This window comes from Drosophila subobscura, chromosome O, assembly GCF_008121235.1.
Source record: "Drosophila subobscura isolate 14011-0131.10 chromosome O, UCBerk_Dsub_1.0, whole genome shotgun sequence".
Classification (NCBI taxonomy): domain Eukaryota; kingdom Metazoa; phylum Arthropoda; class Insecta; order Diptera; family Drosophilidae; genus Drosophila; species Drosophila subobscura.
The window spans coordinates 15,452,646-15,479,021 of NC_048533.1; the positions used below are offsets into that span (position 1 = coordinate 15,452,646).

The 26,376-nt window shown below is 44.5% G+C and overlaps 2 protein-coding genes across 7 annotated transcripts; one reads left to right on the top strand and one right to left on the bottom strand.

The window, feature by feature from the left end:
* Positions 1–2,624: 2,624 nt before the first annotated feature.
* LOC117899024 (probable myosin light chain kinase DDB_G0279831) lies at positions 2,625–26,077 on the top strand. The gene is made up of 6 exons (XM_034808783.1): positions 2,625–2,687; positions 2,780–3,491; positions 22,553–22,812; positions 22,879–23,077; positions 23,143–23,249; positions 23,334–26,077. Exons 1-6 carry the CDS (start codon positions 2,625–2,627, stop codon positions 23,463–23,465), a joined length of 1,473 nt encoding a protein of 490 aa, XP_034664674.1. The 3' UTR covers positions 23,466–26,077.
* On the bottom strand, positions 3,957–21,884 carry LOC117897011. Of its 6 annotated transcripts, none has more exons than XM_034805583.1 (6): positions 7,043–7,213; positions 6,889–6,976; positions 6,441–6,828; positions 6,104–6,375; positions 4,418–4,513; positions 3,957–4,357 (listed from the first exon to the last, which is right to left on the bottom strand). In XM_034805583.1, the coding sequence occupies exons 1-6, from the start codon at positions 7,211–7,213 to the stop codon at positions 4,188–4,190; spliced, it is 1,185 nt and encodes a 394-aa protein (XP_034661474.1). In that variant the 3' UTR covers positions 3,957–4,187. The 6 variants fall into 6 exon arrangements, with proteins under 6 accessions (XP_034661474.1, XP_034661468.1, XP_034661472.1 ...); XM_034805577.1 differs by lacking the exons at positions 3,957–4,357; positions 4,418–4,513 and adding exons at positions 5,473–5,914; positions 21,732–21,884 and having other exon boundaries at positions 7,043–7,235; XM_034805581.1 differs by lacking the exons at positions 3,957–4,357; positions 4,418–4,513 and adding exons at positions 5,473–5,914; positions 20,744–20,825 and having other exon boundaries at positions 7,043–7,235.
* Positions 26,078–26,376: the final 299 nt, after the last annotated feature.

A 26,376-nucleotide genomic window follows, 5' to 3' on the forward strand; every position in this document is an offset into this window, starting at 1 on the left:
CCAACCGATTTGCAAAAGTATTTTCAACATTTTGTGCCGCAAGCGCAACACAAAAAGTGTGAGTCCCATCACAGGCGGGCGGCTGTCTCTCACCTGGATAACCCCAACCCGCACCCATCCCCCTGCCGCTCAACGCTGCGTATTAGCAAATTAAATTCCATTTTCACAGGTGGGCGTCTGCTGGTGATTATGAGCTGAGGACTTGCAGCCATCAAATTTAATGCACAACAAACCGAGGCAGCCAGCCAAACTGCTTCTTCCTGCCTGCCTGCCTGCCTGCCTGCCTGCCTGTGGGCAGGACGACGCTCTGTTAGCGTTTGCTGGTGCCAGTGGTGTGTGGTCTCTGTGGTCAGCCAGGCGCACAGTTTGCTCCATCAGTGTGTGTCCAGCGGAGGGATGTGTGATGTGTTTGTGCTTTAAAATTAAATGGAAAGCCAAAGCTTGGAGTTCTATTCATTTATTTATTTTTGCCAACTCATTAGAAAAATTGAAATGTCCCCAGCTTAAAGGAAAAAGCATCTGGCAAAGTCAGGCCAAAGGGTGGGAGAACGACATAAAAATGCCAAAATGGCAGAAATAAAAGGAAAAGCACGCGCGTCGAAAACCCAACAAAAAGAAAAGGGAAAACTCGCAGTCCTTGCACGGCCTGCGCCTGCCATTGCCCCCCTCCGCAGTCCTTCGTTTATTGATAGAGTGACTCGGCGGGGAATTGATTAAAAGGCATTGTCAAGGCCCTACTCTGGGCTTAAGCCACGTCGCTGCACAATACTCGCAACTCGAAGAAATCGTAGCCCGAGCTCCTCCATAGCTGTGTGTGCATATGCACAGAGGCTTTGATCTATCTCTGCCACGGCCTCAACATGAATGGCCAACCGACAGCAAAGTCGGGGGCCAGGAACTTGTCTAACAATTTGACGCTTTAATCCGTCCCTCAATGACGACAGACAGACAGTCGGTAAGAGAGGGAGTGAGGGAAGGAAGAGGGTGATGGGATGGCAAAAGAAAAACTCAAACAGCTCCAGACTGTCTTCGCTCCAGTTGGCCAAAAGCAAGCTGAGATTCATTCAAACTGGCATGGCTATCCACGTCTCATTCCTTCTCTATGTAACTGTGTGTGTGCGGCTGTGTGTGTGTATTTGCGGGTGTATGTGTGCATCTGTGTGCTGGCTGTCTTTTATGTCTTTCATTTCTATCTGGTGTCGTATTATGGTAATTCGCATCGAGTCCGATTAGAGGCAACATGTGGAAGAACGAGATTCTCTGTTACAGCTGAGCCTCCTGCAGCTTTCCCTCCTCATTCTGTTTGTAACAGAATATAAAAATCTATTATATATTATTAAACTAATCAGCATGCAAAGACTGCATAAAGTTTGCTCATTAAATTTAAATTAAATTAAATTATTATAAACTGATTGTTGTCTGAAAAGAGCTCAGATTCGAGCCAGAAAGGATTTCATACTCGGGTTTGTTTAAGGTGCAATTGCTGCTGCTGCTTAAGCCACGCAACAAAGACAAATGAAAAGGCTTCTCGCTGTGGGTCCTGGCAAATGAGCTGGCCAATGAGTGCCAGTGGGACGCTGGGACCCACTGGAATGATGTGCTCTGTGTCGCATCTGCCACAAGCTGGCACTGAACTGGCAGCTGCTCTTGACCAGAGCAAGTCTCTCTGCCTTATTGGTCTGTGTGCTGATTTGCCACTTGAGACCTGTATGCCTGGCCATAATTTAATATCATGCGAAATGAGTTTATGGCAACTGCAATTTTATTTGCATGGCCAGCACTCAAACCTCAATGAACACAGACTTACATACACAGAGTCATGTGCATGGCCAGAGCTGGGAGTTTGTCGCTGATTCGATTTGAGTTTCTCAGTTAATCAATTGATTTTTCCTTCTGCATTTGTGTTTGTGTGTTACCTGTGGAGCTGTGACCAACAGCTTCCATTCCACTTGCATTTCTCTCTGTAATAAATTGCACATTGATTTCTATTGCTATTTCCTCGACTTTTATTGCCTCGAATGCCTCGAATGTAAATGTCGCAGGAAGAAGCTGTTGCTGTGGCAACTGAATTCATATTTCCCACTTGTCGCCGTCGCCGGGTAATTTCCTTTGTCTCGCCTTGAGCGTTTCCCTCTTTTATGTGTAGGCTTCATTAAATTTTCAATTGTCGCGCGCGACTTAATCAATTTTGATTGTCCAACAGCCAATAATCCCCCGAAAAACACTAACGGAATACATAGATGCTCAAATTAATGGTATTTCTCTGTAAATCTTTATGTTGTAGCCAGCAGAAGGGAGGCTTTAAGGGCTGGCTGTGTGGTGTGTCGCATTTTGTGGTTTTGGCATTTTAGAGGAAATCAATGAACCGCCGCCGCCCGCTCCACCCACTGGGCGTTACATTTTATTAGCGCAAAATGATTTCATGTGCCAAATATTTGCCAAAATTGACGACGACCGACTGACCGAGAGAGCGACCGCCCATGGCTGTCCTAAATGGCATTGCTAATGGCCGACATTAACGGGGCGTATGCGCAATCTGCGTTGTCATGCCGGACACGGAGTTGGCTTTAAGTGCACTTTGGCCCTCAATCCCCCAATCCCTCTTGTGTGTGCGTGTGCAGTTAATGTCCGCTCATCGATGGGGCTACAAATGCGATTACAGAACCAAAGTTATCCGCAACTTTTGTGTATGTTTTCACGTTCTCTGTCTCTCTCACTCTTTGCAGGCATCTGGTACAACAGTGACCGTCGCGATTGGGTACGCGTTGCCGGACGATAGTACCCATTGTACCCTGTCAAAGGGTTGAGACCATCGTCACTGCGCAAATCATCTTCAGCCAGCAGCAGCAGCGCCAGCATCAACAACGCCTGCCCCCCGCCACCGCCCACACCGCACCAAGTGAACACCAACAGCAGCAACAACAACGGCAACAGCAGCAGCTGCAGCACTCCGCACCATACACAGGCATCGTCACATTCCCAGCAACAGCATCCGCATCAGCATCAGCATCCGCATCAGCATCATCATCCGCAGTACCAGCACAGACGCAGCAGCAGCTCCAGTCACAACAGCCACGCGGAAAACACGAGTAGCCTGGCCACAAAACCGGCCATCAATTTGCTCGGCAATCAACTGCAGGTCAACTACTTCGAGTTCCCGCCCACCACTCGTCCACCAACGGCTGCTGGCCAGCCACTGTGGGTCAGTCGCGGTCGCAACACAGCCTCCACCCCGGCACTAAACACAAACTGCAGCTCGTACTCCAACTCCAACTCCAACTCGCACTCCAACAACAGTCAGTACAGCTCGGCAGTTGCTAAAGCGGCAGCCACAACAGCTTCTACACTTCTTGCCACGTGCCACGTGTCCGGAGACTCAGCCCATAACAAGGAAGAGCCACAAACACCAAGCAGCAGCAGCATGGGTCGCCGTGAGATAAAACGCTCCAACACCAGTGGCTCCACCACCAGATCCTACGACAGCGGCAGCGGTGAGTAGAAAAATACTTTAAGAATGGAAACCCCCAACGCAGATCTATCTGCGAGTGGATTCGCTTGAATAGAATTCAAAAGAGGGTCAGTGGGTGGAGGCGGGAGTCCTGCCTAATCGCCTTACGTTCAGTGATTGGGGGCCTGTGGATGCCACGGGAAATGGAATTAGGCTGGCAAATTAACTCAACGGAGATTTGTTGTCAAGCTGTCGTTGTCCTGTTCAATGTTATTTGCTGTCCAAGCTGAAGAGGTGTTGAATGGGAAAGGAGCAGAGCAATGAGATTTGTTGTTGGCAGAGAAATAATGAAACAAAATATTGAAAGAGCTTCAAATGGGACGTCCAAATGGTTCGGAAATTAGTTCCAGCTTCAAGTCTATGTCTGGACTGTTGCTTACTAATAATTAATTTATATTGTGGCTTTCATTTCTGACTTTAATTAAATAAAAAGAGTAGACAAAGACCCAGACGGAGACAGCAGAGCCCGTTTTGCATCAGCCTTTTGTTGCAATGCGAGTACGAGTAGGAAACATTTAACGACTAGAATTTCTGTTGCTTCATCCTACAGCTAATCAGGAAACTTTGACTGCAGTTTTTAGTGTGTGCAAAAAGCGGGTCTACTGTCTCATTAAAACTTAATTGTAAATGCTGTGGCTGTGGCAGTGGAACGCAAGCTAAAAGCTTTCTGTGGCTCTGACTAGGAGCAGCTGGAGACTATGTTGGAGAGGCTCTGATCACAGCCCTGATACAGGAAGCACTCGTACATGGAGCCCAGGTTCCGGCTGTACAGACTGCAGCAGAGCTGCGAGGCGCGGTGGCAATTGCTGCCCGGCTGATAGTCTAGCTCCTCGGGATATTGCAGGGCATCTGCAAAAGGAAGGTGTTAGCCTGAAGTTCATTGAAATTTGTTGTTCCATCGACACTTACCTTGCCGATAGGAGGGTAGTGGCTGAAGCCGGGGCGGTGAAGCCTGTGGCACCTCGGGCGCATCAAGGGGATAAGTTTCTTCGAGGCGTTCATCGGCTGCAATTAAGAAGTGTCGGCGTGTAAACCATCGTGTTAAAGTGCACGTGTGAGTGTTTGGGTGAGTGAGTGTTTTAGTTGGATGAATGACAGAGTGACTGAGTGACTGGCTGACTGAGTTGGTGGTTAAATTTGTGTTGTGGTTTCGGTTGGATGCTGCAGACGGGGGCCTGCGTGTGTGTACATTTGTGTACCTTCGGGGGTTGGACTGTTTGTTCATTCAATTAATTAACAACTGGCTATAATTTATGCCATAAGTGTGCAGTGGCATCAGCTGATTGCATCAATTATGAAGGTGCAACATGCAACAACAAAAACAACATAATTATAACCCATTCCCACGAATGTAAGCAGCTTAGGGGCAAGCACAGACCAGCCAGCAGCCAGCAGCCAGCAGCCCGAGGAGTTATATTCCTCTGCAATTGGATGTTGTAGGTGTAAATTGTATGTTGCGGTGGTACGTAATAGATGGCTAATTAAAAGATAAGTTATCAATGGTCGGTGGCAGCTGCCAGTTGCCAGTTGCTATCCACGCTGCACTGGCGGCAACATGGCCAATTGTAATGGTTGCTGGGATTGTGTAATTGCGATTGAATGCAGTGTGTGGCAGTGGTAGAACCCACTCAATTGATATCCAATTAAGCCAGCAGCCAGCGCCCGTACACACATAAGTTGTGTAAAGGACAAATTGTATCGGGCAATTACGAAACTTTAATTCGATTGTTGAGTGGCTGATGATGATGACACGACACTGATGAAATGAAGCGATGATTGAACAAGCAAATAATATACAAGGACTGTAGTTGTCAGCCCATAACCATGAGTTAGTGTGTGTGTATTCGATGGGTTGTCAGTGTCAGTGGTTGAGTGTTTTGTGTTTTGACCATCACCCTTTTATGCATCATTCGCATTCCCTGACTCTTTTTTGCTAAGCGAGCAACAGAAATGTAAACAGAAACTTCACGGTAAAGCAAATGCTTTATTATTATTATAAAGTTGTGACTTATGCGAGTAAATAAATTAAGTGTTTTGTTTTGTTGAGATTTTGGGGTTATACTTTGGCAGCTTTGGCACCACCACGACACGACACGACACGAGGCGACGCCTACGGATAGTTGTCCAACACTCGGGATAACGCACCATCGAAGACGCTCTGTTCAGCGCAGGGATTGATGTCCCAGAAGGCGCCGCTGCAGCCGAACTCCTCGAAGCAGTTGTAGCGGATCTTCTTGCTGTTCTTCGAGCAGCAATTCACGATCGCCCACACGCAGTTGGTGACCTTGGGCGAGGGTGTGGGCCTGGGCGTCGCTCTAGGCGAGTTGGGCGCGGCAGTTTGTGGCGCGGGCCGGGAGTCCCATGGCCGAGCTGTCGTCCTCGTCGATGACCAGACGGGTCGGCTCTCTATTAAGTAATTTACAAAGATAGGGCAATAGGTCAGGATGAGTGGAAGAACAAGCGACAGACAGCGACAGCGATAGTTGGCGGTGGCAGGTTAGCAGCAAAGCTTAATCATTAATCAAACACACACAAAAACACTCTATCTTTAGGCATGGTAACTGAGTTTTGTTAGCGCTTATGACAACCACCTACCTGGACGGGAGTTGCTGCTGGGTTCCCAGGCTTGACTGTTCGATGCAGTCGGACTCCGGCCTGCTCCAGAGTCGAAGTTGGGTGCAGGGCTGCTGGAGCTGGGTCTGGGCTGATTGAATATCGAGAAGTCGGCCAGCGCTGGGTCCGAGTTGTGCTCCAGAAAGTCGTCCCTGCTGCCGATGCCGTTTGGTACGGCAACATTGTCGTCGTTTTTGTTCTGCCAAATGGGCAGTTTGCCCTGCAGCTGCGGCTTCTTACCCGACACGGGCAATCTGCAAATGGGAAAATGGAATTTGAAAAACGATTTCTACAGGCTCCTGTCTAGGATCCTGCTCACCTTTGAGCTGGCTGTGCTGGCAGATAGTAATAGGATGGTGCCGGTGCTGGGTGCTGGAAGTAGACCGATTGCGACGGCGTCTGGTAGTAGTTGGACGGGCCCCACGGTGCATAGGCCTCACGACGCCTACGGCTGTGGTACTTCTTGGGGCCAATCTTTCGCAGCCACTCCTCCTTCGTGGGCTTCACCAGCTGCGAGGCCTCGTCTAGGTGCTTGACCGGCATTGCTGCCAGGTCATCGTTCAGCACAATGGGCTTGTCGGGAAGCACATCAAAGTAGATCTTCTCCTCCTCCTTCTCAAGCTGGGGCTCACGGCGTTGGTGCTGTGTCCGCGAGTGCTTCCTGTGCTTCTTGTGGTGCACCAAGGTGGTCTCGTTTTTGTTGGGATCTGCAAAGATCTGCCATTAGAAACTGTTGTTTGAGGTGTGCTCGCTGCTCCCTGACTTACCATAATCCTCGCTGACGAAATCCTCCTTGTACATGATCACAGGGTGATCCGCTTGCAAGACACCATCCACCATTCTCATTTGATGGATCTGCAGCAATAAATTTCGAGGGTCATCAAAGGGTCAGACTGGAATTTTGTCGTTTTTTTCGCTTACCTCCACATTGTCTGTGTCCGGGGGCAGGACTGCAATGTCGGTCTCATCCTCCGTTGAGGGTCGACTGGCTGCCTGGGCGACTAGACACAGCAGGAGGGTAAACAGCAGAGCCGGAAGTCCGATGCTGTGGCTGTGGCTGCGGCTGCCATTCGAGGGCAAACTTCGATTCATCTCCTTCAGTTTGTTGTGGCTTCTGCAATTGGCAGCAGGCAAAGATTGTGCATTAGTTTCCGTTTTGCCCTCAAGTCAACTTTGTATTCTGCAGTTCAATCTCAATTACTTGACCCCACAACCCCCCTATACACCACCCAAACACACATACGTAGGAGGAGGAAGGCACACGACAGCCTCCCCTCTGGTGTTGCAAAGTTTTGAAGTTGTAAATTTTGTTGCGGCTTTGTTCTGGCTCTCGGCCTCAGACTCTCACTCACTGGATCGGGATCAGGATCTGGCTTAGTTTTTGTTTGGTCTGGTTTGGTTTTGTTTCGTTTGGTTTTGAGGTTTATTTTAAATTAGACATCAAGTTGAGTTCAATTTTTCTTGGCTTTTGTTCTGCCTTCGTTGTGCTCTGCGGTGAACTTTTGAATTACTTTTTTCCCCCCCGCTCTGTTTCAGTTTCTGCTTCTGTTTCGTTTTCCACTTATTTATGTTTTATGTATTTTTTTATTCTCAGTTTTCGCCAGAGTTATTGCAGCACGTCGAAAGTTTGTCGGCCATAAACCGATGCGGCAAAGGCTCGTTGAGCGCTGCCAAGCGGCAAGGCAGAAACTTTGCCAACCAACCAACACCCTGACACAATGACCAAGTGTTTTAAGCATTTTATTATAATATTCTAATGCGCCGTACACCTCGTTCCCCCTACTAACCGATTGTTAAGTTGAGTTAAATTAAATTTCTATTTCAACGCTTCACTTCTGTCTGTTAGATTCTGACTGAGACGAACACAAATGCCTCTACTCAATATATAAAGGAGGAGCAAAAAAAAGTTTAAACAGCTGCCATGGTCATGGTCATGCTCATATCTCTCTCTCTCTCTCTCTCGATGCCTCACGATTCGCTCTTTTTTTTTGTCAACAGTAGATAACTGATATCAACACAACAAGCAGCAAGATGATTAAATATCAACAATTAGTCACAAGAATTGGTATCTCTTAAGGGAAAAATAATAATAATAAAGTGCCCAACATCTGCGTCAATGGAGACGTTCTATATATAAGTTATTGACAGTTGTATTCCTTCTAGAATTTGGCCCCATTCATGCCCCAATAACAATAACTGAATCATTCGTTTTTATCTCGTAAACAAATGTTGATTAGACTTCGACTTTGTGTTCGAAAAGGAATTGTTTCGCGTTCTGAGAATGAAATGCTTTGAAATTTACTGGAAATTCCCAGAGATCAAACGGCAGTAAAAGCGGGTCCCGGCCGTAATATTCTTCGGAAATGCCACTCATATAATATACATTTGTTAACCCCAAGCCAAAAATAACAATTTACTTTCAAGAACTTAGCATCTGAACAGCAAATGTCGAACTGTCCTGTCAATTGATGAATTGATGAGAAAATGCCAGAAACAATGCAAAAAGAAACAAAACATATTTTTCTCTCGGTTCTGTCTAAGAGTCTTAGTCCAATTAGCGCTGAAAAAATATTGGATTACAGAGCAAAGAAAAATGGCATGGGATGAGCGGAAAAATAAGAGAAAAATACACAAAGGGAAGTACAATAAGTGCAGCAGGGGGCGGGGGGCTTGTTTAACAATAAATGAGCTCTCAGACCGGAGAGTATCCGTGTGTAAATTGGTTTTGCATACCAGGGATTTGCTCTGGCCAATGGCTAATTGCAAAACTCCTGAATTCCTGAATTGCCAAATTGCCTAATTGATTTTGCACGTAATAATTACCGAAAATGTTTGCATATTTTGCGACAAATGTTTTTTTGCTGCGGTTCTCAATTGGGCAACACACTCTTATTCAGTGGGAGTCGAATAAAATAAATTTGCAAAATATATTTCCCCTTTTTTCGAGTGCTGCTGCACTCGGTGCCCATAAAAGTATGCTAAATGTTGGTGTGGATGCAACCCATCTCTGCGGTGGTCGTGATGCTATTTATAGACTCCGATACACACACACTTGTAGAGTGGAGCAATCGGCCTGCTGAACCACACAAGTAACACTGTTCACTGAAGCTGAAAATATCGGGGGCAGCCGGGCCAAGCCGAGTCGAGCCGGGCAAAAACTCAATTCCAAAAATTTGTGTGAATAGCCAACGGAAATTGTAAGTTTGTTGGGCGAATAACCCCCAATTTGTTGCAACAACAACAAAATCGGAGGCAGTTGGAGAGTGAGCCACAAGTGGCAGCTGTAGAAATGAAAATAAAGGAAATAAAGGAAATAAAAATTCCCATCCATCCATAAATTCATAAGAGAATAAAAACCGAAAGCTCGTTGATTGTTTCTGCTCTGGCTACCAAATTCTGGCAGCTTCCATACTCCTTTTTGTGCTGATAGAATTGCCATTAAATTATTCAATATTAATATTTCTCATACACAACGAGAAATGTGGCCGAATGACGAGAAATGGTTCGACTTTTTTAATTGAATTTCGAGTGGTTTTTATATCTGGATTTTATCTCAAAAATAGCATTTGACAATGACTGAATTTTACGCATTTTCTCATATTGTGTCCATCGGCTGTCGACTGAATTTTGTGTGTTTTAAAAACGTTTCGGCCAAATATAATTCAATTTTCTTCAGGTGAATTGTTGTTGGCCTGCAAGGGAAAGTTATTGTAATCAATTCGGCATGGTAAATTGAGTTTCTGGCTAGCTGCCACGCCAGTTCCACTTAATTGGATTCCGAAGATGTAATAAAAAGTTGAGCGAGGACTTAGCAGCAAAGTTCAGCTGAAGAAAATCCACTTAAAGGGGTCTCCGGTGCCGTCTGGCACAAGGTGACACCCAGGCCATTAGCCATATTAAATGCGGCATTTTTCATTAAGCCAAATGTGTCTGTGCATTATTCATGCTGCAAGTGCAGCCCAGTCCAGTCCGTTTACAATTTAAATAATTATATGCAGGGTCCGTGCACTTCTCACCTCAGCGGACAGGCTGGCGCCTGTGATGTGGCAGCCTGTGAGTGCGGCCTCTCCATCTGCGCCATCTGTGGCACTGCACAAAGGCAAATTGAGTTTTGGCGAGCGACAAAGTTGCCACAAAACTGCCTGGCAACAGGCAACACACACACACACAGGCAGGTCCTGTCACACACATGCAAGTGAACGTCGATTACAACTCATTAGAAAGTTATCGGTGGTGGGGGAGATTGCAATTTTCCCAACATCCTACATCCAAATTCAACCCAACTAAACACAACCGAGCCCAACGGCATCGGGTCTGGGTGCTGGGTCGGGCTGTTTGGGACCCCACTTTAACGTGGCCATTTGGCTGGCAAACTGTGTGGCCCCGAAAAGATGATGTGGCCAGCCAACTGTGGCACGGCACCCTCGTGCCATCATAAAAGCTGTCTCCCACCTCGCCCACTTGCCCGCCCTCTTGGGTCACACCTGAACAACGAGGACAAGAACGATTATCGAAGCAACATTTCCTTTGGACTCCTTCAACGTTGTCCTGACCCTCCTCAGTCATTGTTGCTTCTCGGTTTCGGGCCAGTAAGTGTACGGCGGGCAAAGCCATAAAGTGACACGGCAAATCGGATTTCATTATACTTTTATTTATACAAATATAAAGCTGTATAGCTGTAGCTTTTATGTCCGCGAGGGAGCTGCGCAAACAGCCGGAAATGTTCGATCGGAGCAAAAGTCTGCTAATTGATATGGAAATTTGGTAGTCCAAAGTCCCAAGACCCAAGCCCAAAGGCCCAAGTAAACTCATCAAAACTCATCGTTGGAAAACTCATTGCAGATGCGATTAAAGGCAAACACTGTGGTGTAAACATGCAGCGAGGTAAGAAGACGATGCAAAGGTGCCACCAATCGACACCCATCGACACTCTGACCCATATTGAATCGTCTGTTTGCTCTGACCTCAAAATACGCAATAAACAGCCGTGCCGTGCCGTGCCCTCTTCTGCTCGACTTTGCTCATCATTTTGCACTTGTTGGAAGATGATGATGATGATCGGTGGAAAATCGAAAGTGAATTCCCCAAAATGTAATTTCAAAGTTTATTATTTCTGCTTTGTGTTCTGCTTTTTCTTTCCTGCTGTGTTTACGCTGGATTTTATGCAATTTTAGTGGAAATTTCGAGCGTAAATTGTTGCTGCCAGAAAGAACACGTGCGAGGCCGTGCAATTTTGTACTGACATTGTTGCTTCTAATTGGCTTACACTGTCCATCTGAGTGGTAGGAGGAGTAGAAGAGTAGGAGTCGGGGAGTGTGAGTGTGCCCACAAAGGAGCCGACACAGTTATCCCTCTCTATCTCTCTCTGTGTGTCTATTCATGTGTCAAAGTGTCACCCGTCAACTCTTGTCACGTAGTTGCAACAGACACGACCACAGCAACAGCAACAGCAACAGCAATAGCAATACCAACAGCAACGGCATGCAAATAGCCATTAGGTGGGAGGCCAGGCCAGATCGAATCCTGGGCATATTGCATCCCTGCATAATTGAGATGTTCCTGTCGATGCCAAATCAATGGCCCCCATCCCGGCCTGTAATTAAGCTGCTGGAGATCTTTTTGCGACCATATTGCAATGGCCACCGAGCCAGCCACGCTGTGCGTAATGCGATTTGGACGCTCAATGGTGCGTATACGTAACATGGGATGTTCGGTGACCGACCATGGAAAACCGTCAGCTGCCAGCTGCCCCCATTTTTTTTTGTGCACTCTGTGTGCCTTTTTTACTGTCTGTGTGTTTTATTTAAAGCAAAAATGCATTGCATTCTCCATTGTTGCTCCTTTTGCCAGCATTCGTTGCGGAATGATTTTGATCTGACTGGAAGCCCGGGTGGCTTCAGGCCAAATGCTGCCAACTTTTCTTCTTATTATTGTACAAAATGAAATTTATGCGGCACGCACACACACATCAAACACTCGTACAAGGCAGAGCAATGTGGGGCATCAACACGAGAGAGAGAAACAATGCATTTGGAGTGGAAAATAGGTTTCCTTCTTTTCTGTGCATTTATGGCTCGCTTCAGGAAACAATGCTGAACGATGCTTACATAATCTCTACGAGTATTTGCGCAAAAACAATCGCAATGGAAAGACTTGTAGCACATTGGGTTCAATGATTATCTGTTGCACCTTTCCTGCTTAACAACGGACAGCAATTGTGATTTCATCTCCTGGCCACATCCGTCATGGACATCAGCCAACAATGGAATGGACCTTCTCCCCCGCGTGCAGAGTCTATCACAGTTGTCATGGCGCTTTGTTCTATTTATCCTCATGGCGGATGACACAACAGCAGCCGCAGAAGCAGTAGGAATAATAACAAACAGTCACAAAGGCTGACACATTCATGTGAACTTTGCTTCCCTTTGGCTCCACCCTTCCCACTGCTGGTGACAACGGCACCAGCCAGCCACAAATGAAAATTACTAAAATACCCGGAGAACGACGGGAACGACGCCAAAACAATATCCACATGTTAAAAGCCCAACAAGTGCCAGTCCAGGTCTGGGCTGAGAGTCCTTTTGCTACTTCAAGGGCTGCCAAAGTTGATGGCACTTTGGGGAGCAACCACTTGGCTACTTTGCTGCAGTTCTAATTGCAAAAGTTGCCCAAAAGCCAGAGCCCAGCACCAGGGGCAGAGCCAACGAAATTATATGCACTCGGCGGCCGCTCCTTCAGCGCTGGTACAACAAATGTCTTGGCCAGAGGAAGTGGCGGAAAGCATAAATATTTTGTTGTGTAGCACTCGAAAGCAGGGCGGGACAGGGTGGAGATGGAACCGCCACTTTTAAGTGGTTGGAAAATGGAGGAAAGGAAAATGTCGGAGGCAGGAGCAGTGTCACTGCCAGGCTGTCAGTGTGAAATATAGCTGGCAAATAGATTATCAGCTACAGGCCGTATCCATGCTGCAGGTACACATTACGCGCTCCTCGTTTGCCAGCCAGCCCCCTTGGCCATGGCTTAAGCACGGCCAATTGGCTTAATTGTTATGTCAACGCCCGGACCACGCGGCGTATGATAAATGCGCCCAGAGTGAACAGCTGCTTCGTGTGCTTACAGCTACTTACACACATATTTACTGTGGCACTGAGCCCATTCCGAGGCGTAGCTTTCGGAGCGGTTCCTCTGCCAGAATGGGCTCAACAGTCATCCGGCAAATCGGAGTACTATAATGTTATTTCGTTTTGCTTTGCTTTGCATTTGTTGCCCGGCCCAAAGGCAGGGCTTTGGCTTACTTCTATGGTTAGTCGAAAATTAAATACTCTTTTGAAGAGCTGCTCGTACCACTCTGCCTGTGGCTGTCATTTGGAGAGACCCGCGTCCAGTCCATTACATCAATTGCCATTTGTATGCATGTGGAGAGAGTGCTGGTGGCCCGTTCGGAAAACCAAAACTATGTACTCGTAATAATGTCTGTGGCTGGGGCTGGATGAATGCCATAATGGCAGAATGCCAGGATGTTGGTTCAACTGTCGACCGCACCACAGAACGAGCGACGCACAATTGACAGCTAAATTGTCTGTCAATTTGTCTCGCTGACTGAATGCGTTATCCTGTCTGGGCGAATGGCTGAGTACGAGAGCAGAGTCCAGGGTCCAGGGTCCATGGCATTCATGACATTGTTGGTTGGAATGGCCTGGGCCATTGTTTAGTTTGGCCAAAACTGACAGATTGCCATTATCATGGCCGTTGTGGCCGTTACTTACTGCTGTTGGATGCCACTGCGGATGCGGATGTGGATGTCGATGCTGATGCTGCATGCCACACGCTGCTTCCGCTGTTGTGCGACCGCCACTATCTGTTAAACTGTGGCTCCAATTGGACCCACTGTCCACCCTCTTCATTGTGCCCTGTCCCCCACTCGCTTGTTTTCCTTTTTCGGTTTGAATGACAAAAGTTCAAATGTGGTCCCAACCCCGCAGACCGTACATCCCTATCCCTAGTCCTGTCCCTGTGTATGTACCCATCCACATCTTAAATCCTATTTCCATCTACTCTCGTTGTCTCCGTTTTGGGTCTCATGTGTGCCTTTCGAGTCTTTCGCTTCGTTTGCTCGATGTTTGTTTGTGTATTTTGGCACACGTTTATTTGCCCTGCCAGTTGGGCCTACCACTAGACAGCAGGGACAAGGGACCCAGGATTTGCAGTTTATACATGTGCGTATGTGTGTGCGTCTGCCACATTGCTCTCTCGCTCTCTCTCTCACTCTTTTGAATGTTTGCCCAGTTGCGGCAGAGGCAGCGACAGCGGCAGTTCCTTGAATAATGCAAAATAGTGGCATCAAATAACGGCACCAAAAGTGACTTAAAGTTTTAATGAAAATGCCAGGCTCAAGCAAACACCACAACAAACATTCAAACGCATCCTGCTACTCGCTTTATGAGTGCCACACAAACACTCGTACATTAAATATTGAGTGGCTTTATGGCAATGGTCCATGGCGCATATTAAATTTGCTTGGAGAAGCTAAGAAAAACACAGCACAGCCACAGCCAATATGAAATTTAAGCCACTGCCACTTTTGACAGGATATTTTCAAATATTAATTTAATTTAACGTCTCAATTGAAACTAAAAACAAACCAATTGGCTCGGTACGACCTGCAAAGGAATTTATGGGCAAATCAAAATCAACAACTATGGCCTAGGGCCTGGACTGCCTTGTAATAACCTGAAATTGTTTCGGCTTGCTGCTTATAGTTTGAGCCATTTAGTCGGATGAAAAGCCACTCCTTTCTGGGTTGGTTGCTGTGGCCTGCCAGCCTGTCTGCCTGTCTGCCTGCTCGGCTCTGATGAATGACAGATGACCACACACACATTTTTGTGTGTAGGCCTACACAAATGTTGCTGAGGTGTGCTCAGGTCAAGTTGTAGTCATATCAGGGATGGTCTGGGAGCTTGACTGAGAGCTTTTGGTAATCCACTTGACCAGAGATGGAAACGAGACCGAGTCTGCTATAGTTGGTGCGACCTGTTGCTTGGGTAATTGACTTTCCTATTGCTCAGCTTTCATTCGAAATGAGTTGCATATTCCCGCCCTCCAGTGCAAATATTTAAGCAGCTTTCGAATTTGAATTTCCCTCATTACCATAAATCAATAGGCACAGTATGGGCACGCTCCATTTAAGCTGAAAATAACAATAAGTGACTAATGCACGAGATATTGTCACCCTTTGGAAACACACACTTGGAGTCTCGAGCATGCAGCTTGCAGTTTGTCATTGCTGGGTGTATGCTGGGGCACGTTGCACGATTTCAATAAATCTGAAGCGTGTCAAAATTTCCGACTACTCTGATGATTGATGTGGGCGTTGACATAGGCGTGGGCTGAGGCGTTACCGCTGACAGTGTGGAGGGAGAGCTAGACACATACACACAAAACGCGGCCAATTAGTCAAACAGAAATCGTTTGCGGTTCCTACTATTCGGGAGGGGAAGACCTTCGAACCCAACTAATTAAAACACGCTGAGCAAACACACCCGCTGGCCGCTCCGAGGAGCCGTAACTAGCAGCAGGATGGGCTGGGATGGGCTGGGTTCGGCTCCCGAAATGGTAATCAGCACGTGCCACTAGGATTAGCGAGGTCGAGACACATTTTATGCGTTCATTTAGTTTTGCTTATTGATGGCCACGCCCTTGGCATACAAAGCAACAATATTTCGGGAAGGGCTCCATAAAGCGAGTGTGACAAAAATACGAAAGTAAAGTTAAGTCAATCCCAGATATATGCAGGTAAAATGTTGCCAAAAAGAGACAATACGCCAATGATGATTCATTCTAAATTCGCCTGAACCAAAAGGTGATTAAGAATGAGTATCCTGAGTGCAGATAATGAGCTTGAGTGACAGCCAAACAGATGAGATTAAGTCAGTCAGCCAGCCAGCAGTAGCACCAATCCAATCAGTATTGTTCTTGGCAAATCGTTTCCTTCAGCTGACAGCAGTTTTGACACTCTTGAGGTCTTTCTGTCTCTGTATGATCTCATGCTCGTGACATATTTATAGCCTGAAGTCATTACGAAATCATTCTAGACCATAAAGCGTGACCAAATTATTGTTTTATCTTGGTCTTGGCTTTGCCATTTGTGGGACTTTGAACCCGTATATAACCCACATCTAAATGTTTTTTGGTGCTCATTAGTAAGCGGAAATATGCTTAAGATCATCTATTAAACGCCACTCGTCGTAGAACTTCAATTAAAATTGAACCCGTAGTTGCTTCTCAGTTTTGTGGTTTTTTCTAAGCCATTAGTAGCCGTAATTATAGCATCATTTTAGCTAGATGCTGGCAGATAAAAGTTGATTAACAAATTTGACAGTATGATGGAAATGTCGAACTTGGAGGCAGGCCAAAGAACCGCTCTGAATAGTTCAAAAAAATACATAAAAAATACGCAATTGTATCAAGAAACGGAGAAGAAAAACAATATGATCTACATGTGTTTTGGATACGCCAACTTAATGTTTTATGTTGACGTCATGGCAGCAGTTTTTTTGCTCGTCTCGACGCACATGCAAATGCAATCGATTAATTTGTCATTTTAATTATAGGAATTTATTGCAAACGCTTTGATCAAAGTGCCCTCGTTAGCAGTTAGCAGTGCCAACGGGGAAAGTGTGAGGCTCTAGGTTTAATTGATTTTGAGCGCTTTTCAATGTGGGGCTTGAAGTGCCAGCCATTACCATTTCGACTAGGAGCCTTTTAAGCAGATTAATGAACATTTGTCTGTGTGTGTGTGTGTGTGTGTGTGTTTGTTTTGCCATTCTTTTTGCACCACACAAACAGGAATCAATTCAGTTCAAGCATTAAATGGTTTATTGAAGAATCGAACTGGTTTTCATGTGCTTATGTCACTGAATCAACTCGTTTCATGCATCATTCCCTCTGTAATGGTTTTCTCTGTGGCATCGAACACTCATTTAAGTGCCAATATGCTAATCCAAACAATACAGAAATGTGGCTGTGATCTCAGCCATCATAAAACCATGACGACAATTGAGGACGTAATTTCCCTGATGACTTGAACGACTCAAATTATGCTTGGACCAACCACAGGGAGATGCATGGGGAAAAGTGAGTGAGTGAGTAGTGAGTGGGTGACCGCAAAAATCGTGGGAAGCATTTGTCAAACGCCTGCTCGAATATCTCGACCGTATAATACTCTTATATGTATGAACCCATATACCATATATACAATCATCATCATAGGCACGTGCCTGCGGTTTTGACTTTGAGAAATATGCCGCCTCGCCATACATGCAACTACCGACTTCAAGCTCAGCTCAGTTTCACAGTGTAATTTGTTGGAATATGGTAATTAAATATAAACCTGTGCTTAGCACTTACACACGCCTCAGCGCCTAAGCTGTGGCTGCTTCAAAAATAGACATTCATTCACGCATTCATATCCCTACAATAGCCTGAGTCAAAGAAAGTCATGGGCAAATCGTTCTAGGCGATGACGAAGCTACATGGAAAACCCCAAAGTCAAGACATTCCCAAAGTCTCTGACCGATAAGAGATCCCCAACAGCATCACAGAAATGCGGACAAGAGTAAAATGAAAATGAAAAAGCACAGAACTGAGAAAACTCGAAAGAACAGGGGTGGGGAATGGGTTAAAAAATCTCAGCCAACTTGTGTGTAAACAAAAGAATGTAAAAATTAAAAGTGAGCAGTGAAAAGGGATAAACAATGCAGAGCTGAGTGAAAATAGGGGCTCGAGGGGTGCAAACAAAAGATAAGCGGGCGCACTGGAAATTCCAGAATTTAAAAATTGTAAGGCCGTAAAAAAACGAGCAGCACCCAAAGGTTGAACTTGAAATATTTCGTGGGCCAAAAAGGGCAACACATGCACACACCTACACATACTCACATACACATACACAGATACACGTGCAGAGCTTTAATTATGTGCGAAGCGAAAAGTTGCTGCTGTCTTTATCATTGAGATGCTTTCAACGCACTTTTGCGCTCTGCTCCGCTCTGCTCTGCTCTACTCTGCTCTGCTCGGCACAAAGCGAACTCCTCTCGAAGACACGTTTCGTTTGTTGTTGGCCAAATTATGTGCTCCGCTTTCAGCTGGCTGGCTGTGGCTATGCGGCTCTGCGGCTGAGCAACTGCCAGTAAAGACAAACAATATGTAGCAGTTCGCAAACAAAGATACACCCCTGCCCATACCATCCCATCCCATGCCATACATACATACAAACATATCTCTGTATTTTTTTGTGTTTTGCCAAATTAGCAACAACCGGTTTACGCAGGTACTCTGGGCCGAAAGAGAGAGAAAGACAGAAAGAGAGTGAGAGAGGAGCGGTGACAAGCCAAAGGCAAACAAAAGCCGTTTTGCTCATTAGTCGTCTCTGCGAATGCCTCTGAGTGAGAATGCCGCACAGCCAAACAATTTTTTTTGGTCGTCATTTTGGTTGATATCAGTGGGAGATGAGATACTGTGCCGTGGTGTGGTGGGAGATGAGATGAGGCGAGAGTGAAGGCCATGAGAGCTTCCGATGTGCGAACCGCGTATAGCGACAGCACACAACCCACCACTCGAATACGTCGAAAGACGAATGTGTGTACAAGTACAGGAAGAGCTGCCCCAAGTGCTAGTGGCAGTTCCAGTGCCTGTCGGCAGTGGGGCAACAAGTGAACTAGAGCAAGCCGCTTACTTATAAGATGTCCTCTGTCTGGGGCCCTGCCATCAAAATGTAGGTAAATCTGGCAATGGCACTGGGATTGTGTCTGAGATTGGGCGTTGGGACGATTCCAGTTTCTGATATCTGGTCCAGTTTGGGTGCACTTATACACACGAGCCATTAAACGAGTTTAACTGGCTAAATGGGTTTTTTTTGTTATCCATCTACGAGTTTGCATGCCGTTGTTCTGATCAATGGCAACTCCGATATGGATATATATCCACATGTAGATACGAAGCGTAATGGCTTTCTACAATTGTTAATCTGTTGACGCCTGGGAAAAGGCAACAAGCTCTTCATTGTATTTGTTTATTGTTTAGCCTCCCCATGAGACTTGAACAGGCCTTCGCCTTCAGTCGGCGCTGTTAAGTCTCTGGGGATCCACTGGACTTGTCGTTGACGTAAATTGGCTTATCTTTAGTTTTACTGGTCACGCAACAATATTCAAGAATTTTCGGCTTTAACTCAATTTTAGGGAATCCCTAGAGTTCATGGTTATCTGTATTTTTAATTGCTTGATAACCTTTAATATATTATTATAATAAATGTATTTAAATATATTTCTGGAGTTCCCTGAATTAATGTGCCGCAGCTCAACTCGAGCATTTATTTGTTTAATATAATGGCTTTCCGTTGTACATATAAATAAATTATTTTTGGTTATCTAGCAAGCAAAAAAAAACCATAATTGCTATTTGTATATGTAAAAGTCGGAGGTTATCTTTCAGACTTGTTCTTAATGAAATTTAATTGAATTTCCATAAATATATATTTTTGCAGTAGAAATTGTCATGTGTACATAACCATTTAGGTATAATCGTTTTCGTTTATGCAAATCTGTATATAGATTTCAATTCAAAAAGATGTCCAGTTGTGAATCATGGGTATATGCAGCCGAAAGCCAAACAAACTATTATTAGTCTTGCAAAAAAAAATGCTATAAAATCGAAATTTTATGCAAATCAGCAGAAAACGAACAGTAAATAAAGAAATAATGTGAAAAATGTGAGTATCATGCAGCAGCAGAGGGGGGGCAGGGAGGGTAACGATAGAGAGAATGAGAGAGAGAGAGAAGACATCAACATGGATTAATTGCAGTTTTTATATGGAAATATGTTGCACTGGCAAAAAGCTGCAAGCCGTGTAGAAGGCCAACTGGTCGACAATCAGCTGGGTTGGGGTTGGGTGCGGGGGGCTGATGTTGCCAACGCAATAAACCAATTAGGAGCAATGGGCTAAGAGCTGAGCGCCCATTAAACAGATTGCGATGCCCGAGACCCGATGAGCATGAAAATGCATTGAAAGAGGAGTCGGAGTCGGAGTCACGACCAAGCAAATGTCACAGTCGATAAGACCCGCCAGTTCCCCGAGTAGTAGTGGAGCTCGTAGCTCGTATCTACTGGGGGATCAGACTTACCTATACTAAAGATACGAGTATTTATATCTGATTGCGCGTGCTACGCTCTGTGAAGCTTCCCGCTCTTTGTATCTTTGGATCTCTGAATCGATATTTTACTATAAAATTCCAACAGTTTGAACAGTTCTTGTTTACGTTTAATGCTTGCTTCTCTTCTTCCTTTTACTTTCAACAATTAAATACAATAAAATTCACATTCAATTGGCCTAAGGCCTCTTTCGGTTTGCCTGCGCGTTTTTATTTTTTTTGGCGCGATGTATGCGTGCTTTTATGTATCCAATCCGCAAGTAGCATACATATGAATGTACATACATATGTACATATGTATATGTGGTATGTATAAAGTACCGAGCTCTTTGTTTGTGGTTGTCGTGTTTATCGGGCTCACGTTTACTCGTTTTTCGTTTTTTTAATTTTCTTTTCTTTTATTTTTTTATTCTTATATTACTTTTTATTGTTGCTGCTTTTTTATGTATTTCTCGGATATCGGCGTCGAGGCAGTGCTTGCCGACGGATTCTTGAATTTACACTGAACAGATCTCCCATGGGTAAATCTTTATAAACTGGCCGTCATAGAGAGCGAGAGAGGCAGCCATGACAAAGAGAGGTGTCTGTCTCTCGCATTTTTCTCTCCCAAAATGCGGGAGCGGAGCTCAACAATACATATACTGATGTATGTGCATAAAAATACAATTTATTCATTGCCAGACCGTCAGACACTTTTTGCTTGGCCCAGAGCAAAGTCTCTTTTGGTACGTCATGATCATCGTCAGAGGGGGCAAACTCTTTGCCCAGAATGGGCCGAATCATTCTCCAGGGAACAACAATTAAGGTTTCCCAGTTTGCCAGACGCCGACAATCACAGTGCGGGGTCTTTGTCCGTGGCATTCGTGGCGAGAGAATGAATCATTTTGGGAAACTGGGAATGCACTTTATGCTCCGGCGACGATGGCCACATAAGGGACGAGTCTGCCTCTGGCAGAGTCAACAGATGGCTCTGGTTCTAATTAGGAGGAGCACGGTTCGATTGCAGTGAGCATTTATGTAGATGCATCTGCAGTGCTCGACTAATTTGCAACGTTTTGAGTCAGATGCAGAACACAGAGCCAGCCCCTCCTGTAGGCACGACAAAAACACACAAATCAGGGCCTTCAAGTACGAGTATGTCACGTTTTGCATGAATTTACGGACACTGTTACGGACAGACAATGACGAATGCTAATTGCACTTTCCGCCATAGAAAGGCCCATTAAACGCGCCCTGTTCAAACGATTCTGGAGTTTTCCCATTCGTTAATATAAAAAAATCATTAGCATCGCGAAAATGAAGGCGCGTCTGTTCAAACGACCAATGAAAACGCAATTGCAAATGAACAAACTTTACTGTGCTGTTTAAATTCAACCATTTCAAGAATTTACGATGCCACAAGTACTTACGTCAGCCTCTCCAGCAGATATTTCAGATAATTCCTTTGAGGATCCAAAAAGCACTTAATTTTCCGAATTTAAAATTATTTTCCAATGCCAAAACCGTTTTTAAAAGCACGCAGAGCGAAATACATTTTTGATTATTCCCAGAAGTATCACGAAATTAAATGGAATTTAAAGAGCCTATCTAAATGAAATTTTGATAAATGTATTGACTTTTTAAGCAAATGCATCTGGTTTGGTTTTTTTTTTTGAAAATAATTTGGGCAACGAACCATCCACAGATGCCAATTGAAAATAATGAAAGTGCGCACCGTCACCAAATATCGGTTTAGAAATTCTAGTTGCAGCTTATGGGTTGAAAGAGAGTCAAGGAAAAAATGGCTCCAAAAAAAGTATATCAAAAATATTGGGAATGGGTGAAAACTACAGCCACTTAATCAAACTTCATTACAAGCAGAACGTTTCTGCTTGCTGCCGTGGTGGTGCGCGTAGAGGTGGTGTAACCGCGAACGAGAAGTCCATGGTTCGATTCCCGGCGTGGACAAGCAATTTGTCAAAGAAGAAGAAATATATTTTTAATTAGTTTTCACGCTCGTTGCGATGCGATCTCATCATGGCATAATAGTTTGACTTTCCCATAGCCGAACAATTTCCGCATGAATCGCAGATTATTACATGGTTAATGCGCGTATCTACTGACATTTCCAATCATGAGTGACAGTGTTTCGTGCAATTTCCGCACACTTTTTATTTTACAAGCCAGCAATATGAAATTTAATCCGATAATTGTTTAAAATAAAATATTTCCAATTAACGCCCGCCCACAGCAACCACAAATTTTGTTGGGAAATTCACACAGAGCGTGCGGCGGATCGTTCAGGATGTGAAGGACGAGGGCGCGCCGAGTGGAATGACACGGGACGAGGTAATCGAAACGAATGAAAGGCTGCGCTCACTCCGACTACGATTGGAGGAGTCCTACGAAACGGCCAAGAAGGCGCTCATTAACCTCATGAACAAATACGGCGACTCCAAGAGCCAGCGCAACATGTTCCAGCGCTATCCCATGCTCAAGTTGATGATTAAGGTTGGTACACTGAAAGTCCATGCACTCCAGCGGAGTCTGAACAAAGTCTTTAATACTTCCCCACAGGAAGTCATTCGCCTGGAGACCCAGTACTGGACTCTGGTGGACATACCGCGTCAGGAGAAGCAGGAGACTGTGCCCTCGTACGTGATGCGCGCCTGCTCGATCATGGAGAAGACCCAGAAGTCAGGCGAGGGTGTGAAAACCTCGGCCAAACTAGCTGACGAGGCGGCCGAGCGGCGGGAGCGGATGGAGCGATTGGAACGTAAGTGAAATGAACTGGAAGCTTCGGCACATAATTAACTGCATTCGCATCCGTTCTATCCGCAGACATGACGACGGCCCAAATCGAACTCGAGAACACGCAGCTGATAAACGATTTGTATCGCTTGCTGAAAAAGTATCTGGGCCTGAGGCATCTCATCCGAGTACTAAAGGTAGGCGAAACGGAAACTGTCCGACCCCGTGTCGGTGGCAACTTTCCCCTTTATCTAACCGTGTGCTTCTGTGTGACCAAACAGGAAGAGTACGGCAGCTCAAAGATGTATCCGATATTTCCACGCTACACAATGCTCAAGGACATGATAAAGGGCATCATGCACGACCCCGACTACATGGAGGTGTGTCACGAAACACTGGCCAACGCCAACTGAGCCGAGGCCACCGGAAATGGCAGGCGTCGCATGAGTGTCATTTGAGAGGGGCCCAAAACTAATACAAACACAAACAGCAGCATACACAGGCGCAGGACCTAGAGGGAGTTGGATGGAGTCCCTGTACTGATCCGTGTGTATGCTGAATTCGCATGCGAGTTTCTGCCATTCCGGGATGATTTAGAAATTGTTAAGCAACTTCCTTGAGGCTCCTCGGCCGCGAGAGTGCGGGCGAGTGAGTAAAACCAATCCTTTTCGGTAATTTTAGCCCATACTCAAAGGCAAACCAAGACAAACTAATCAAACAACTAACTAACAAACTACACCCGAACCCGAACTACACCCACCACCTACCAACTAACACCACTGAACCACCAACTGAACATGTAACTATTTACACTACTCAACAAAGAACAAACACTTGAATACTCTCCGGCGCCAGAGTGCCAGCAAACAAACTAAAAGGCATTTATTTTAATGAACTTTTGAAAATAAATACAAACAAACTAAAACAAAAACAAAAACCTACAGGATGGCAAGACATCCGACAACATAGATACATATTTGTAATGATGAATAATTGAAAGAATCGCCCAAGATGTTACACGACGAACAGCAAAAGCCTAACCGAAATATTTGTGTAACTTTTAAGCGGAATATAATATTTGTACCCCCTAACCTATGTGTATAATAAGCAAGATATGTGTATGTAAATGTGAAATAATCAAACTAACTACAGCAACAGTTGATTGGGAGCATGGATTGAAGTCTGGCTAATCAATTTCGAATAGATTTAATCTTTGGTTCGGCTCGACTAGGCCCACATTTTCTACTTTGAAGCGAACTGGTTGATTAGCCGCTAGCAGAATTTTGAATATTGTAGTTACGAAAATGTATTTAATTATATTATACGATTCCTATCCCTAGATGTATGTATGTATTACTTACCTAGTTAGACAATATGCGGGAAATATTCCCAATTGATGTGAGCGAGTGCGATAGCTCGTTACACCTTTTAAGGCAACACCAATCTGTGGCGACGCGGAGCAGCCAATATCCTAGAACTAACGAATGTTAACCTCCTGATTTTTGCCGAATATATTTAGTAACAAGCAAATGCTTTAAGTGTGTGTGTATCAAACGTTCAGCTTTAAATCAGTCCTATGCAACTAGCAACCCAGATACAATTACACAAAGTACTCGTACGTACTCGTACGATATGTATATCCACCAAAGGCAATGCTTAATGTGAGTGTGTTTGTATTTATATATGTGTTGTTGTAACTAGCATATGTATATGTAGCTTTGTAACACAATCCACAATCCCTAACCAACCGAAGGACACAACGCAAACACTCGAACACAAAAGACCAAAGAAAAACCTAGACGAGCTTACAACTTTATACGAGAGAGCTAGCAATTCACAAATTCACAATTTCCATTTTCATTCTCCCATATTTTATTATTTAGAGATGAAATCTATTTTATTTACTCGCACAGAAGCAGCAAAGTGTAAATTACACAAAGCTCGCTATGAACTGACACAAGCAGCAACTAGAGGAAGGAGATTTTCTTTTGGCAGAACTACAACTAAAACTACAACTACAATTCTGACACGCCCACCGATACACAGAGGATAAACCTAGCAATTTATACACACATATCTGTACAGTACACAGGAGTATGTATATCGGAGTATTACAGAATATCAAAGATGGACTATTCCTTCTCAATTGAAGTGAAATTGAGTGCATAAATTAGTCGAACAATTGTTTGCGTGTCTATTATGCGCTTCACGGAGCTCAATTGCTGGTTAATTTATCCACTTTGTGACGGGGCATCCTTTTAATGACCTCCAAATGCTTTAAATTGCTTTAAAATATCCCAGCCCTGCCCCAGCGGCCTTTCGGGTCGGAAGTGTGTGGCTGCTGACCACAGACAGACAGCCAGTAAAACTAATTATGAAAAGTAAATCAAAATAGCTACATAATACATAATGTTGGGAAAAATAGCAAATTAATTAATTATGCAGAACACCATACTAACTCAATTTCAATTAGATGGTTGAGCTCTGTTGTTTGTGTAGCTAAGTGTTGAGCATTCAATTTGGATTTTGATAATAGCTAATGCAATTACGAGTGGAGATAAATATGCATCAAAATGGCAAGTGTTATATTGTATGCTTCTTGATATAAAATATATATTAAAAAAGAAAAAGTAAATGAATACACTATATACATACATGCAATGTGAAGCAGATCAGGAAATAATGTTATGAAACTTAATCAAAATCTATTAACAAATATTTGTACGGCTCTCCACAGCCCTGTGTATGTGTGTATGTGCGTGAATGTTACCATTGTAAGCGCATTGCAATATAGGATATAGAAACAACAATTGGGGCGATATTGATATTAATATTGATATTAATGCATACCTACAGAGACATACATATGAACTATAGTTATATACATACATATATGATAATGGTATTCGTATTATTGTACAACTTATACACGAGATACAAAACATATACACTTCTACTCTACTGCATACCCAAATGGGGGATAACGATACATGGGCAGTACATGGGTAGTCCCAGTCCTACAAACCAAAACAACAAACTTCGTACAATTTTACCTTTTCAACATCTCAGTGTCTAACAAAAGCATTAAATGTAACTCCGCAAAAAGGAAGCTACCAATATATTGGATGTATAATTAAATATATTTGTGTCGAGACACGCTCAAATATGAGCCAGTCGATAAATATATTGATATTCAAACGGATACAACTTTGGTTTCTATTCTCAAACAGTTTAACAGTTGGTCAAAGGTTGAATCTTAAAAAGGAATGGAACACTTTTGATCAAATATTTCCATAAATTACTGAATTAAATTAACTTTTTAAT